Source organism: Balaenoptera physalus (assembly GCF_965194825.1).
Source record: "Balaenoptera physalus genome assembly, chromosome: 19".
Lineage (NCBI taxonomy): Eukaryota > Metazoa > Chordata > Mammalia > Artiodactyla > Balaenopteridae > Balaenoptera > Balaenoptera physalus.
The window spans coordinates 2,611,428-2,628,770 of NC_138900.1; the positions used below are offsets into that span (position 1 = coordinate 2,611,428).

General features: G+C 46.4%; 2 protein-coding genes across 2 annotated transcripts in view; both read right to left on the bottom strand.

Moving 5' to 3' along the window:
- The window catches only part of LOC309648221 (zinc finger and SCAN domain-containing protein 5B-like), a 163,310-nt gene that overhangs the window by 78,443 nt on the left and 67,524 nt on the right, over positions 1–17,343 (bottom strand). The gene's annotated exons all lie outside the window — the stretch shown is intronic.
- NLRP5 (NLR family pyrin domain containing 5) overlaps positions 1,377–17,343 on the bottom strand; it is a 33,652-nt gene continuing 17,685 nt past the window's right edge. The window contains exons 6-10 of the mRNA XM_082439779.1: positions 15,401–15,571; positions 12,594–12,764; positions 9,533–9,700; positions 6,117–6,287; positions 1,377–4,064 (exon numbers count right to left, since the gene is read on the bottom strand). Of these exons, the coding sequence (XP_082295905.1) occupies positions 3,932–4,064; positions 6,117–6,287; positions 9,533–9,700; positions 12,594–12,764; positions 15,401–15,571 (814 nt within the window). The 3' untranslated portion in view covers positions 1,377–3,931. The remainder of the gene's footprint in view (positions 4,065–6,116; positions 6,288–9,532; positions 9,701–12,593; positions 12,765–15,400; positions 15,572–17,343) is intronic.

Sequence of the window (17,343 nt, forward strand, 5' to 3'; positions counted from 1 at the left end):
CGGGCCAGGCCAGTGGAGAGAGGCTGCCAGCTCGGCCCGCGCTCGCGCCCGGGTGCAGACTGGGCGGTTGTCCTGGAAGAGTGACCGGCCAGGTCACCGGCAGCGGGTTCTGGGCCCCAGCAGAGTGGCTGTCAAGTATCCAGGCTGGAGGATGGGCAGGCCTGTGAGTAACTGGGGCGTTTGTTCAGAGTAAGGCCCGCCCACTGCTGCTTTTGAAAGGAATCCCACCGTCCGGAGGCGCAGGTGGGAGTTGCACAGGCCGTGCCTCACCTCACAGGGGAGGGCAGCCTCCCCCCCACGCAGTAAACGAGCCCATGCTCCCGTCTGGGTGTCCTCCCCCAGCCCCTGCAGCCCCTTCCTGCATCCAGCTTCTTGGAAGACTTGGCCTGGGTGTTGCACCTGTGTCCCCCTGCTCAGATCCCATCGGGGGAGCAGGGGATAGTCACGGGGTCACATGTCACTGCAGAGGAAGCTGGAAGTGTCCCTGGCCTGCCACTGCTTCCTAGCGACAAAACTATCCTAGAGGCGGGAGATGGACTCTGGTGGGTGAGCGGGTACCTGCCTGCCCCCATGGCCCCACTGGAGGAGCCGGCCAGGGGGCTGGCGGGAAGACAAGGGTGGGCAGTTGCTTTCTGGTGCTTCTTGTGTTCTAGGCGCTGTGCTACTTGCCAGATGGACCTGGTCCTGCAGCACCATTGCAGCAGTCCTGGGACGTGAGGACTGCTAGCAGGTCAGTCCTCAGGGTGGGGCCCTCTGATGCCAATTCCAGTGTCCTGGGACCCTCAGCTGGAGTCCTGGGGACCACGTCCCCGGGATCTTCAGGGAGTATTTCCAGCCTGGCCAAACGCCACGGCTGGACTCAACGTTCCTTTTACCTCCGCAGAAAGAGAGAGGAGTTTACCAGCAGAAGGGGAGCTGAAGGAGGAACGGGGGTTTCTTCTACCTTGAGCCCTGAATCTCCCCCTGGTGCTTTGCTGTCCTTGAGCAGATCCTGCCCCCACCCACCTCGGGGCTTCAGGTTCTCACCTGGTGAACCAGGGCCTCAAAACCAAGGTCACGGATGGCCACCTGGTGGGCAGAGACGTGACTCCCCAGGAGGATATATTAGAACATCTTAGGTGCGATCATAGGTCAGAGAAGCCTGTTCTCAAGTGGCCATCGCCTCACTTGGAAGTTGGTTGAGGCAGTTCAGTTTATTTTGAGATCTCAGACCCCTCCAAAGGAGGGAGGGGTGACGCTGTTTGTCCAGAGCGGGCTTGGGTAAACAAAGGCTGAGAAAACACTGCCCAATACCTGCAGTCCCTTCCCTCTCATCCAGCTCTGCCCTTGGGCGCTTCCGGAGGTGGGGGAGGGAGGGAGGGAGGAGTCGTGCCTGGTGGGTGGAAGGGATGTGCCCTGTCACTTGGGTAGAAGTAAGGGCTTGGATTGAGTCATTCTCTCCCTACTCCTGGGGCAAGAAAGATTCTGGGCCAATTTCCACGGTGCAGCATATAGGCTGTGTGACTCTGGGCAAGTGAACTAACCTCTCTGACCCTCAGCTTCCTCCTCTGTGCAGAGAAGATCTTGCCTGTCTCGACTGTCTCAAGGGATCCCTGGGAGTGTCTGTAAGTGCCTGGTCCTTGGTCACTGACAGCTAATTCCTGTCCCGGGAAGGAGCCTAATGCAGGGTTGAGGAGCCAGGGTTCAAATCCCTGTTCTGCCAGCAGGTGCCGCTTACCCTCTCCAGGCCTTGTATGCACTCACCTCCTGAAGGACATCTTGGTTGCTTCCAAGTTTTGGCAGCTATGAATAACGCAGCTACACCTTTGGGTCTGCGAAACAGCTGTCCTCCTACGAGGGAAACAAGAAGTGGCCACACCCTCAGCATCACACGCCGATGTGGGCTTGCCAGGGAAGCAGTTCTGTCCCGCGGGGTGTGGCGGTGCTTCCGAGGGAGGTTTCTCTGTTTAACGGAGAGTGGCAGTTCTCGGGTGGCGGCGACTGTGCCCCAAAGGTAGCGTCTGGCAATGTCTGGAGCCATTTTTAGTTCTCAGGACTGGGGGTGGGTGGGTGCACCTGGCATCTAGTCGGTAAAAGTCAGGGATGCTGCTCGATGTCCTACCGTGCACAGGACAGCCCCCTTGCCCACCACAAAGGATTATCCTGCCCCAAAGTTCGACAGTGCTGAGGATGAAACACCTGCCCTGGGGACGTGTGAGCCATCCTTTCTGGATGACGCTCTACCGCCACCTAGTGAGCTCCAGGGGAGGTTCAAGGGAATGGCAGGGAGGTGGGTTGGGCTCCTGCCCTCCTGGTGCTGCTGAATTCACTAAACCCACCAGTTGGAGAACTTCTACTCAGTGACCTCAGGTCAGGAATTCTGTGACTCGCAGCTTAGAGGATCAGAACTGACACGGCTTCACACCACACACAGACCCAACATTACCCACCTGCAAAGTGTGAAGAGTGGGTAGAAGGGAGTGCTACATCACATGACATGGGGAGAGGATCCAACTGGAGAAAATGACATGGAAGAGCCCAGAGTCATCCAGGAGGCAGCATGTCCCCACCCTGGGTCCCCACCCCGTGGCCAGACGTACTAGGTCAGGGCGATGTCCCTGGATTTGCCAGCGGTCGCCTTCCAGGAGACGTTCCCTGTCCTCTTGCTCTGCCTTCCGGGGGCACAAATATAAAAATAAAAATGCGTGCAACTATGTATCATATTTTAGATCCCACATATAAGTGATACCACATGGTATTTGTCTTTCTCTTTCTGATTTACTTCATTTAGTATGATAATCCATGTAGCTGCAAATGACATTATTTCATTCTTTCTTATGGCTGAGTAATATTCCAGTGTATATGTGTACCACATCTTCTTGATACATTCCTCTGTTGATGGACATTTAGGTTGCTCCCTGTCTTGGCTATTGTGAATAGTGCTGCTGTGAACATTGGGGTACACATGTCTTTTCCAATTAAGAGTTTTTCTCTGGATTAGTAATTGACTTTTTGTGACACCAGACAAATGTCAACATCCACCGGCCTCTGTTTCCTTATCTGTAAAACAGGAAAAATATTACCTACCTCTTGGGGTTGGTTTGAGGGAGAGACTGTGGTAGACCAGTTGTTCTTTACTACACTAAGCAATAAATTCAGCTTTGTGTTTATATCTCAGATGTTGAATGATAGTCACATCCTACTTTGAAATTCAGATATGTGCTTTAAAAAACCAGCAGATCTGTGTTATCAAAATTTGGGGGCACTTTTAAGGACCTAAGTCCTCCCTCCTCTGCTCTGGAATCGCACCCACATTGATCAAGAAGGCCACTGGAGGGACTTCCCTGGCGGTGCAGTATTTAAGAATCCGCCTGTCAACGCAGGGGACATGGGTTCTATCTGTGGTCCAGGAAGATCCCACATGCCGTGGAGCAACTAAGCCCGTGCGCCACAACTACTGAGCCCACGTGCCGCAACTACTGAAGCCTGCACGCCTAGAGCCCGTGCTCCACCGCAAGAGAAGCCACCACAATGGGAAGCCCGCGCACCACAACGAGAAGCCCGCGCACCACAACAAAGAGTAGCCCCCACTTGCCCCGAGAAACCCCACGTGCAGCAATGAAGACCCAACGCAGCCAAAAAAAAAAAAAAAAAAAAAGAAGGCCACTGGATGCTTTTTCCAAATGCTCAGTGTTTATTTGATTCTCTCTCCATGCCCTCTGGTAGGACAGACATTTCACAGATACTGAGGTCCTATGACATGAAGGTCACAAGCCTACCTCAGGCAAATGCAATGACCAAGTTAAAGTGGACACACAAGAATCACTACCTATGAGGGCTTTATGAGAATCAGAAATCATTATCCATCTTTGAGAAGGAACCCCTGGGCACAGCTGGACCCCAGAAGGTTCCTCCATCAGAGCGAGTGTGGGTGGGGAGGGTTTTTACATCTTCAGTTTTTCCACCAGTACCGGTCATCTTCCGCAAAAGAATACCAACCGTCACCAATTACAATGTGCGGCTTCAGTCGCTGCAGCTCCTCCAGAAGCCGCCTTATTCGAGCAGGGTATTGCCATTTCCACAGCCTGGGGAGCAAAAAGGGGACTTACTACTCTGAGAATTTGCTTCTGACACTTCTCCCTTCCTCAGAACTCCTGGACACCCCACCAAGGGTCTGAAACCTCCTCCTGCACTTTTAAAAAAAATTTTTGGCCACACCACACGGCATGCGGGATATTAGTTCCCTGGCCAGATATCAAACCCCCATCCCCTGCACTGGAAGCGCGGAGTCTTAACCACTGGACCGCCAGGGAGGTCCCTCCTCTTGTACTCTTGAGGAGAAACAGTGTGTTCCCCATAGAATGAAAGTCAGTCCCTCCTTGTAAAGGAACTCTTTACACGGCAGACACTACACTGAGCTTTTACAGGCACCTGTCCCTCACAGCAATCTGAAGAGGCAGACATGGTTATTCATCCATTCAACGACTCCTTCCTGAGAACTGACTTTGTGCCAGGTCCTGTTACAGGGTTTAGAGGCACAGTGATGAACAAGGCAAAATCCCCACCATCACGAAGCTTATATTCTAGGAGAGAGAAACAGGTATTCAAATAGACACATGGTATTGTCCCCATTTGACAGATAAGGAAACAGCCTCCTGAAAGGTCCATTAGTAAAATCCAGGTCTGCCTCTTCTCATCTTCACCTACTAAGTCCCCTAAGTCACAAGCTTATCTCATCAAAGGCTACATTGCCTCCTGAGTCACTGACACAAATATGCCCCTTTTCAACACAGCCTTCTGCCTTTTCAGCTCACTCACTGAAGTGATCGCTGAAACCCTTCTCTTTGGCTGCATCAAGATCTCCAAATCCACTGAGCCATGCTTTCCAATCCACCCTCCCCCCTCAGATTTCACACCAAAACCATCGTGTTCTTTCTGGTGACGTCCATCAGTCAAAACTTGACCCCTGGATAAATCCACCTGCTGTACGCTGGACCATACAGGAGAAACCAGTTAGTCAACCGGGAAGTTTGCGACTGATATAAATACATCACAACCAACCACAAGGGGCCTTCTGTGCTGCTGCAAGTTTTATGTTTCTCCAGTCAGGTCTCTACTTCCCTCAATCACAGCTGTACTTCTTCACCTCCAGGGGTGCCCTGAACTTCTATTCTGTCTACGAACATGAGCTGCTAAGCAGCAAATACTTTTTCTATCGTCAAAATTAATTCCACACCCGGTCACTCTCTCTTAACTCTTTCGTTTCCTTCTTAGCGTTTACCACCTGCAGTAATCCTGAACATTAAAAACATTTAATGGTGGGAAAATACACATAACCTTTACCATTTGAACCATTTTTCATTGTACAGGTCAGCGGCACTCAGTCCATCCACACTGTTGTGCAACCATCAGCACTGTCCGTTCTTATAACTCTTTTCATCTCCCCCAGCTGAAACTCTGTCCCCGTTAAACACTAACTCCCCGTCTCCCGCCCCCCAGGCCCCCACCATTCCACTTTCTGTCTCTGTGGATCTGATGACCTAAGTAGTATCATGTAGTATTTGTCTTTCTGTGACTGGCTTATTTCACCAAGCATAGTGTCCTTAAGCTTCTTCCACGTTGTAGCATGTGTCAATTTCCTTCCTTTTAAGGCCGAATAATATTTTATGGTATGGACAGACCACACGTCATTTATCCATTCACCCATCAGTAGATACCTCGGTTGCTTCCACCTCTTGGCTACTGTGAATGATGCTGCTATGAACACAGGTGTGCAAATATCTCTTTGAAAACCTGCTTTCAATTTTGTTGGGTGTATACCCACAAGTGGGATGGCTGGATCCTATGGTAATTCTAGTTTTAGGTTTTTTTTGAAGATAAACATTTTATTTGTATGTCATCTCTCCACACTCCCCAAACCCATCCCCAGAGGAAGCCCCGTGGTACCAGGCACCGTACCCGCCCTGTATCCGCAGCACCCAACACGGTGCCTGGAACACGGTGGGCACTTAGTGGTTGGATAAAGATCTGGTTGATGACACAAGGTCTCAACTTCTCAGATCAACTGCTTCTCCACCAACTAGTGTGCCTGTAGCAGAAGGAGGTTCGTATTTCAGAAGACATCGCCGGGGACTTACCCGATGGTTTGTAGATTAGATTTGGGATGTGCAAAGGCCAAACACAGCTTTGTCATCCCTCTGGGACCAAAATTGTTCTGCATCAGGTTTAGGCTGGTCAGGTGTTGATTGCAGGAGAGGGCGGAGGAGAGGGCCTCACAGCCATTGGAGGTCAGTCCACATGTCTCCAACCTTTAGAGAGCACAGCACAGCCAAGGAATGACCCCAAGATCCGGATCCTTCCTTCAACCCATGTTTGACTTCCACCACAACTTTAAAATCACAGCGGGGGCTTCCCTGGTAGCACAGTGGTTGAGAATCCGCCTGCCAATACAGGGGACACGGGTTCAAGCCCTGGTCCGGGAAGATCCCACATGCCGTGGAGCAGCTAAGCCCGTGTACCACAACTACTGAGCCTGTGCTCTAGAGCCCGCGAGCCACAACTACTGAAACCCACGTGCTACAACTACTGAGCCCGCGTGCCTAGAGCCCGTGCTCCACAACAAAAGAAGCCACCGCAATGAGAAGCCTGCGCACCACAACGAAGAGTAGCCCTCACTCACCGCAACTAGAGAAAGCCTGCACGCAGCAACAAAGACCCAACGCAGCCAAAAATAAATAAATAAATACCACAACGGAATACTACTCAGCCATGAAAAAGAACAAAATCTTGCCACTTGCAGCAACATGGGTGGACCTGGAGTGTATTACGCATAGTGAAGTTAAGTCAGAGAAAGACAAACACTGTATGTTTTCACTTAAATGTGGAATCTAAAAAATAAAATGAATGAATGAAGAAAACAGAAATAGAGTCATAGACACGGAGAAAAAAAACCAGTGGTGGGGGGGAGGGGCAATAGAGAAGTAGGGGATTAAGAGGTACAAACAACTAGGTATGAAATAAATCAGCAGCAGGACTTCCCTGGTGGTCCTGTGGTTAAGAATCTGCCTTCCCAATTTTTTCAGATTCCACAAATATGCGTTAATATATGATATTTGGTTTTCTCTTTATGACTTACTTCAGTCTGTAGGACAGTCTCTAGGTCCATCCACATCTCTACAAATGACCCAATTTCATTTCTTTTTATGGCTGAGCAATATTCCATTGTATATACGTGCCACGTCTTCTTTATCCATTCATCTGTCGATGGACATTTAGGTTGCTTCCACGTCCTGGCTATTGTAAGTAGTGCTGCAATGAACATTGGAGTGCATGTGTCTTTGAATTACGGTTTTCTCTGGGTATATGCCCAGGAGTGGGATTGCTGGGTCATATGGTAGCTCTATTTTTAGTTTTTTAAGGAACCTCCATACTGTTCTCCATACTGGCTGTATCAATTTACATTCCCACCAGCAGTGCAAGAGGGTTCATTTTTCTCCACACCCTCTCCAGCATTTATTGTTTGTAGAAACAATGTACTTAAAAAAAATTTATTTATTTATTTACTTTTGGCTGCATTGTGTCTTCGTTGCTGCACGCGGGCTTCCTCTACTTGCGGTGACCGGGGGCCGCTCTTTGTTGCCGTGTGCGTGCTTCTCATTGTGGTGGCTTCTCTTGTTGCAGAGCATGGGCTCTAGGTGCGTGGGCTTCAGTAGTTGTGGCATGCGGGCTTAGGTCCTCCACGGCATGTGGGATCTTCCCGGACCAGGGATTGAACCCATGTCTCCTGCGTTGGCAGGCAGATTCTTAACCACTGCACCACCAGGGATGTCCCAAAATAGTGTACTTTAATTAAAAAATACTTTATTGCTAAAAAACGCTAATTTTCTGAGCGTTCATCAAATCATAGTAGTAACATCAAAGTTCACCACTCTGGAATTAACAGATACAAGCTACTATATATAAAATAGGTAACCAACAAGGACCTACTGTATAGCACAGGGAATATGCTCAATATCCTGTAATAACCTATAAGGGAAAAGAATCTGAAAAATAATTATATATATATATAATGTATAACTGAATCACTTTGCTGTACACCTGAAACTAACACAACATTGTAAATGAACTATATTTCAGTTAAAAAAAGTAAAAAGTAAAAAAAAAAGCTCATTGCTCACAGATCACCATCACAAATATAATAAAAATGAAAAAGTTTGAAACATTGGGAGAATCACCAAAATGTGACAGAGACACAAAGTGAGAAAATGTTGGAAAAAATGGCACTGATAGACTTGCTTGATGCAGGGTTGCCACAAACCTTCCATTTGTGAAAAACATAGTATCTGGGAAGAACAATAAAATGAAGTCTGCCTGTAAGCTACTTTCTGTCTTTATGGATTTGCCCATTCTGGATATTTCATAGAAATGGAATCATACAACATGTGACCTTTTGTATTTGGCTTATTTCACTTTAGCCTAATGTCTTCAAGGTTCATCCACATTGTAGCATGTGTCAGTGCTTCAGTCCTTTTTTTTTTTTAATTTAATTTTTAATTTTACATTGTATTGTTGATTTATTGATACAATGTTGTGTTAGTTTCAGGTGTACATCAGTGATTCAATTGTATATATATATTATATATATGTATAATATATATATATGTATCCATTCTTTTTCAGATTCTTTTCCCATATAGGTTATTACAGAATACTGAGTAGCATTCCCTGTGCTGTACAGTAGGTCCTTGTTAGTTATTATATATATATATATATATATATATATGTTAGTGTGTACATGTTAATCCCAAACTCGTAATTTATCCCTGCCCACCATGTTTCCCCTTTGGTAACGATGTTTGTTTTCTATGTGAGTCTGTTTCTTTTCCATAAGTTCATTTGTATCCTTTTTTTTTAGATTCCACATATAAGCCATGGTATTTGTCTGTCTCTGTCTGACTTCCTTCACTTAGTATGACCATCTCTAGGTCCATCCATGTTGCAGCAAATGGCACTTATTTCATTCTTATTTTATGGCTGAGTAATATTCCATTGTATGTACTGGCACACTGTTTTAAACAAGCCTCTGGGGTGATTCTGATGCTTACTAGGGTTTGAGAACCAGCCATGTCATCATTTGCTCTTTGGTCCACCTTTCTAGCTAGACCATAAACGCAGCCACTCCAAGGTCTATACATGTCCATACCTCCACCATTTGGCACTGTGCTCAGCACACATGGGGTTTCCAGTAAACATGTATCTATTTAGTTCTCACTACCTCCAGACCCTGTTCTCAAGCGTTGGCTATTTAATTCATCCATATAAAGGATAAAGGAGCCCAGTTGGAATTTGTGCCTGTCTGTTACTCTGCCATGGTTGTATTTTGTCTAATTTGATGGAATTGTGAAAATCAGAACATGGTCTTTGTTCAAGCGACTTAACAATATTTCTGCAGTTCCCCCACCAATCATACACCAGGGGGAACTAAAACTCCCCCTGGGAGTGGGTCCCCTTCACTCTGTGCCCAGCCCTCAAAGAGGTGATCCCAGGAACGTACCCAAGTCTCCTCAGAGAATTCTTCTGCTTCAGTCCCTCACACAGTGCTGCAATCCCGTGGTCACCCAGGGCATTGGCGGCTAGATCCAGGCTCTTCAGGTGTTGACTTCTTGTGATGACATAGGACAGATTCTTGCAGCAAGCGGCAGTGAGATGGCACTTTACCAATCTGCAAGAGGAGGGAAGTGGGGGTGGATGGGGGAGAGAGAGCATGAGAAAGAGAGATGGAGAGAGAGAGAGAGATGAAGAGAGAGAGAGAGATGGAGAGAGAGAAATGAAGACAGAGAGATGAAGAGATATAGAGAGATGGAGAGAGAGAGGGAGAGAGACAGAGAGAGAGAGGTTGAGATGAAGAGAGAGAGAGATGGAGATTGTTGAGCGAGATTTAGAGAGAGAGACAATATCTGTACCTTTTGAGGAGAGCGCCACCGTGGGATAAGGTTCAGAAACATTAGTAGAGATTCCCCTTGTTCCTTCCTAACTGGCGATCTTTCTGTCCACCCCTGTGAACAGCTTAGGACAGTTTATCATCTCAAGAGACAGATAATAGCAGAGGGTGGGGAAAGTGTTTGAAGAGACTGGAGGCGTCTTCAGACAAAGAAATGAGCGTACCAGAGCATTCTTTTCACCTGAAGATGGGATAAACATTCTCCCTGGTGGAGGGCAGGGAGAGAGATGGAAAAAAACACGAGTAGAAATTGGTAGAGCCTCTGACAAAGGGAAAGAGCCCTGAGAGGGACAGAAAAGATGATAGAAGTCACTGAAACACTAGGTAGGGTTTGGGATCCAAAAGGAGAAGGGGTCTTGGGTGTCTGTTCCCAGGTGGAGTGGGAGAGGGTGGAAATGGCCCCTTCAGTAATGACTAGATGAGTCATCTGAGTAGACATGACAGAAACAGCTCCGGAGTCTCACATCATCAACTTAATGTGCTAAGCATAGAATTGATCCCACTGGGCCCATCTCCATGAGGCATTCACAGCAAGAACGAGGAAGGAGGGCTTCCCTGGTGGCGCAGTGGTTAAGAATCCGCCTGCCAATGCAGGCCACACGGGTTCAAGCCCTGGTCCAGGAAGATCCCATATGCCGCGGGGCAACTAAGCCCGTGCGCCACAACTACTGAGCCTGCGCTCTAGAGCCCGCGAGCCACAGCTACTGAGCCCGTGAGCCACAACTACTGAAGCCCGTGCGCCTAGAGCCCGTGCTCCACAACAAGAAAAGCCACCGCAATGAGAAGCCCGCGCACCGCAACGAAGAGTAGCCACCCCGCTCGCCGCAACTAGAGAAAGCCCACGCGCAACAACAAAAGACCCAATCAATGCAGCCAAAAATAAATAAATAAATATTTAAAAAAAAAAAAAAAAGAATCCGCCTGCCAATGCAGGGGACACGGGTTTGATCCCTGGTCTGGGAGGATCCCACATGCCGTGGAGCAACTAAGCCCATGTGCCACAACTACTGAGCCTGCGTTCTAGAGCCCATTAGCCACAACTACTGAAGCCCACGCACCACAACTACTGAAACCCATGTACCTAGAGCCCGTGCTCCGCAACAAGAGAAGCCACCGCAATGAGAAGCCTGCACAACACCAAGAAGAGTAGCCCCCACTCGCCACAACTAGAGAAAGCCCACACGCAGCAACGAAGACCCAACGCAGCCAAAAATAAACTAAAAAGAAAAAAGAATGAGGAAGGACTCACTTGTGAAGACCAGGTGGGAATGATCAAGTCTTAGAGGCCAGTATGGACCAATGGTGATGGGGAGGACCAGAAAATCTCCAGCACTTAAGTGCAACCCCAAAGAAATGGCATCTCCAATGGCCTAAGCTGAATTTTCTATACCATGCAGCATTAGGGCTCAAAACGCCAATTCCATGAAAATAAATAGAAGAATTAATACTTGGGGGCTACTCAGAGGTTTGTGGGCTATGATCTCTATCCAATTCCTTTCGTTTGTTTATTTTTGGGGAGGGAGAGCTCTCAAAGTGGTCCCACTTTTTGGTCCATTAACTCTACCTTTGTAATTGATCATAAGAAAAGGCTACCAAGCACACAAAGTTTGATAAGGTACACATGACTAAAACACTGGACATAAGCCCAGTGTCCAGCTTTTGGGGATTTTATTTATTAAAATTTTATTTTTTAATTTTTTTATTTTTTTATTTTTTGGCCACACCACTTGGCACGTGGGATCCTAGTTCCCCGACCAGGGATTGAACCCATACCCCCTGCAGTGGAAGCACAACGTCCTAACCACTGGACCGCCAGGGAAGTCCCAGCTTTTGGGGGTTTTAAAAGTTATTATGCACCATTAGATGGAATACCATATCGTGCTTCATTTACTATTATGATTTGCTTATCCTCAAGGACAGAATGTGAGACCCAAGCAAGGTTTAGGTTCCTTGGGAGTTTTAGTTCCCCCTGGTGTATGATTGGTGGGGGAACTGCAGAAATACTGAGAGCCACATGCCTGCCACATGGTAAGAATACCTGAAGTGGTAACTGCTAAGATCCTTTCTTTGTGACACATTCAATGTTGCTTATGCATCCGGGAGACATTAACTGAGATATTAAGAGTGATTATTGCTTGGTTTCAACCTTAGAGATTTATTTCTGCTCATTGAGGTCTTTTAATTTTTTCTAGTTGGTTTAGTGATGGAATACTCCTAGTATATAAAAATGTTCCGATAGGGGTGAAGAAATTTGAGCCCCAGAGAGAAAAGGGATTTAGAGATAGAAAGCCACCCCTCCCCCTCCACCCCACATACAGAATGAATAGCTGAAGATTAACTTGGTGCAAGATGTTCTGAAAAGTAAAGAGATTTTAGAGATCAAGCGTGTCCTAGAACCCCCATAGATCCTTCCACGGGCCTCCCGTTCAGAATACTTTCTCTTTCCTTCCCATACTCACTGCAGTGTCAACACATCAACTTACCCAGAGTGTCCACCGGAAAGAAGGAGCCTCAGTTGACCCTAGAACTAATTTGTGGTACCATCGCTCTTGACATTCTAGAACCTCAGGCCCCCAGATGGTAGAGTGGATCCCCAACAACCAGGGAAACTTACTCAAGGTCCTGGAGGGGACAAGACGGCTCCATCATGACCTCACACAGAAGGTTCATCCCGTCATCTTCCAAGGGGTTCACGCTAAGGCTCAGATGCGTCAGACGTCTGTTGCCCATGAGTGCAAATGCAAGAAAGCCACAGCCAGCCACGTCCAGGTTGCATGCGTTTAGTCTGCAGGGCACACACAGGGAAAGAGGGCAGTCATGCGTGTTCCTCAGTGCGACCTCACGTGAGCAACTTCCCTCGGCCTCAGTCTTCTCCTCCTGTGGGTGTCAGGGACGGGGTGACCGTGGAACACCTGGCACAGTGCACGTGCTGGGTGCTAGGCAAGATCCATCTCTTTCTAATTTTCCTGCATACTCAGTGCATTCGCTTCCTATGGCTGCTGTAACAAACGGCCACGAACTTAGTGTTTTAAAAACACACCTATGTTACCTTACGGTTTTGGAGGTCAGAGTCTCACTGGGCTGGAAATCAAGGTGTCAGCAGGGCTGTGTTCCTTCTGGGGAGAATCTGTTCCCTTGCCTTTTGCAGCTTTTAGAAGCTGCCCGCATGCCTTAGATCTTGGTCTCCAGCCAGCAACTGTATCACTCTGTTATCACCCCTCCACCTGTGATTCTCCTACCTCCTCCTTTCCCTCTGAAGGACATGTGTGATTACATGGGGGCCACCCAGATAATCTAGGAGAATCTCCCCATCTCAAGATTCTTTTTAGAATTTTTTTCTTTTGCTATTTTATTCTGTTCTATTTTATTTTTACTTTGGCTGCACCGCACGTCTTGCGGGATCTTAGCTCCCTGACCGGGGATCGAACCTGTGCCCCCTGCAGTGGAAGTGTGGAGTCCTAACCACTGGACCGCCAGGGGAGTCCCTCAGGATTCTTAATCACACTGCAAAGTCCTTTTTACCATGTAAGATAACATATTCATAGGTTCCAGGGATTAGGACATGGACATCTTGGCGGGGGGGTGGTCCTCACTAGTCTATCTACACTACTATCTCCCCATACTTACTCACTGGGGAACCTTAGAACTCGTCATAAGGTAGACATATGAATCAAAGTTATATTCTTCAACAGAATTTCTGGCTACAGGTATACCATTAATGCACGAATATTTTCCCCTCATGTGACGTTGTTGGTGGACTAATCGGTCAAAGAGATGAAATGGCAGAGCTGGTTGTCAGCACTGAGCAGAACAGTCTCACATTCTTACTGTCAAACCAAAGATTTCGGATAGAAGAGTCTGGCAACACGAGGGGGCAGTATTCAAAATAGCGACAGGGATACCTACACCTACTGTAAAATAGCTAGAGTACACAGCACCCCCGGACATGTGTGTGTGTCACACACACTTTGTGGCTATTGATCCTGCATCACCAGTACCCTCGTCTGAAAATCTCATCTCTCTTTTTTTTTTGGCCACGCGTCACGTGGGATCTTAGTTCCTTGACCGGGGATCAAACCAGTGCACCCTGCATTGGAAGTACAGAGTCTTAACCACTGGACCGCCAGGGGAAGTACTGAAAAACCTCAGCTCTTATCCAACACTCCCGTGCCAGAATCTAACCTATGTAAACATAGGGACCACATCTGCCTCTCATCTCTGTCCCTAGCAACCAAGAATGTTTGCCCAACGTAGGTGCTTAATGGTCAAGCCTCATTATTCATGGACTCTGCATTCCTGAATCTGCCTCCTTGCTAACATTGGTGTCCCCAAAAACCGATATTTGCAAATCAATAATGTGCAGAGCAGAGAAAAATTTGAGTTGTCGGTTGCACATGCTCCTAGCTGAGGTTGGAATTTTTCAGCTGTCACACCATAAACAGGCATTCCTTTTCATGGTCCAGTTAATGCCACGATTTTTTTGCATTTTTTTGTTTTTTTGTTGTTGTTGGTGGTGACTTCATTGTTTAAAATGGCCCCCAAGGATAGTGCTAAGGTGCTGTCTAGTGTCCTAAGGGTAAGAAGGCTGGGATGTACTTTATGGAGAAAACATATGTGTTACATAAGCTTCCTTCAGGGATGAGATCTAGTGCTGTTGGCTGTGAGTTCAATGTTAATGAATCAATAATATGCATTAAATAAAGTGTCTTTAAAAAGAAATACACAAAACAAGGTTATGTACTGATTGGTTGAAGAAAATGTGACACAAGTGAACTTATCTACGAAACAGAGACAGACATACAGACATAGAGAACAGATTTGTGTTTGCCAAGGGGGAGGGAGGCTGGGGGAGGGATGGATTGGGAGTTTGGGATTCGCAGATGTAAGCTATTATATATAGGATGGATAAACAACAAGGTCCTACCGTATAGCACAGGGAACTATATTCAATATCCTGTGATAAACCATAATGAAAAAGAATACATGTATAACTGAATCACTTTGCTATACAGCAGAAATTAACACAACAATATAAATCAACTATACTTGAATAAAATAAATTAAAAAAAAAGTGACCAGAGGCTCCCAGGAACCTAACCCTGGATTTCCCCAGGAGCAATGGTTCAGTATTCGCTAATTCAGCATTTGCTAATTCAGCATTTGCTAATTCAGTATTCAGAACACAACTGCCACGAGTAATGAGAATCGGCTGTATTTGGATAAATGAGGACTTCCCACTGTAAGAAAACACAGAGGCGGAGGTGGAATTTTCCACGGAAGGATAAAATATAGGAGCTATCAGGAGGGGCAGGATGTGGCACTTATCAGGCCCCTTCGTCCTGACAATTTCCATGTTCCCCACTGCTTTCTGCTCTTTGTAATAAAGCTACGAATCCTCGCAGGGCAGCGAGCTGGACTCACATCAGCCTCTGTAGACCACAGCTGGGAAGTTTCACGGCTCGACACAGCAGATTCATGCCTTCACTCCCCAGGCTGTTTCCTGACAGGTACAGGTGTGTCAAGCTCTGGTTCTTGGTGAGAGCCGAGGCCAGATCCTGGCAGTCAGTGGCTGTGAGGCCGCAGTTCCCCAGTCTGCAAGGAGAGAGTCCCAGAAAGGAAATGATATCTATTCTTAAATTTCCATCTCTCCCTCCCTTGCAAGGAAGGGAGAGAAAGGTCACCCCCATAGCTGACACGCCCTGGCAGATATCTGGTGATGTCACATCATGTCTGTGTTTAACGTGCAAACTCAACTCCAGTGCTTCAGTCCCCAAATTCCACTCTGAAAGAATGAAATAATGCCATTTGCAGCAACAAGGATAGACCTAGAGATGGTCATACTGAGTGAAGTAAGACAGAGAGAGACAAATATCATATGATATTGCTTATATGTGGAATCCTAAAAGAAAAGATATAAATGAACTTACAAAACAGAAATATGACTCACAGACATAGAAAACAAACTTATGGTTACTAAAGGGGAAAGGTGGCAGGGAGGGATGAATTAGGAGTTTGGGATTAACAGATACGGACAACTATATATAAAACAGATAACCAATAAGGACCTACTGTATAGCACAGGGAACTCTACTCAATGTCTTGTAATAATCTACAAGGGAAAAGAATCTGAAAAAGAATATATATATGTATATACATACATATATGTACCTACATATATATATATATATATATATACACACACACATATACATTTTTTATCTGAATCACTTTGCTGTACACCCAAAACTAACACAACATTGTAAAGCAACTATACTTCAAATCAAAACAAAACAGAACAAAACAAAACAAAAATACTACTCTAAATATCGTGGATGATTAAATCTTCCATCAACCACCATGGGCAGCACCTGGGAAATGCAAATCTGCTCTCTATCTGGCTGTTTTACTGTGGTGTGAGGTTTTGCAGAGATGGGTGACTTCCCTATTTAGAAGGACTTACATTTAAGACATCATGACCCATAGATATAAACTAGATAGTCCACCTCTTTAGCAAAGCTTAAGAAGCAACAGTACTTGAAAATGAGAGTTTAATAGTACTTCTCTCATGGGATTGTGACAAAATTAGATGAACTGACACATCTGATGTGCTTAGAGCAGTGCAATGCACATAGCAAGCCCTTCCGCTGTATTATTGGCGGTGGTTCCTTTCGATGAAGGAAGAAATGCTTGCTGGGTTGGACTTGAAAGGGATCAGGACAGGCCACCTCAAAAATATGCTACTTTGACTTAAACAGTATTTTGAGCTAGAGGCAATTAAAAAAAATCAGACACAGGAGGAGCTCTCTGCCCTCCACCTATCTGCCTGAAAGCAGGACACACATTTCCCCCACTTCCTGTACCAGGGAAAGAACAACATTTATCACAGAGATGGAGGTGGCACTGAGGTGAGTCTTCCTATAACCCTTATTTTCTATTAGTTTCCCCCATTTACTTCCTAGTCACTTTCCCATAATTTATCAGCCCATAGAAGCCCCAAACCCCTTTCCTTTGTCTAGTCACTTCTCCACAATTCATTACCTTTTGTTAAAATGGTATATAAGCTCCTGAGTCTAACTGCTTCTTCGGGTTTTTCACTTCCTTTCTGTGAAGGCCCCATGTGCATTAAAAAAAATTATCAATAAAATTTGTATGCCTTTTCTCCCGCAAATCTATCCATTGTCTGTTTAATTTGAAGGCCCCAGACACTGATCATAAGAGTGTAGAATAAAGTTTTTCTCCCCCACTCCCCCCACAGGTTGATGGCTAGAAGCTATGTTGGCTTCCACTGTGATTTTTTTTTCCCCCTTCTGGGCTTGAAAGGGTAATTTGTGCCACTTGGTTTTCAACTTTTGCTCTGATTCAGA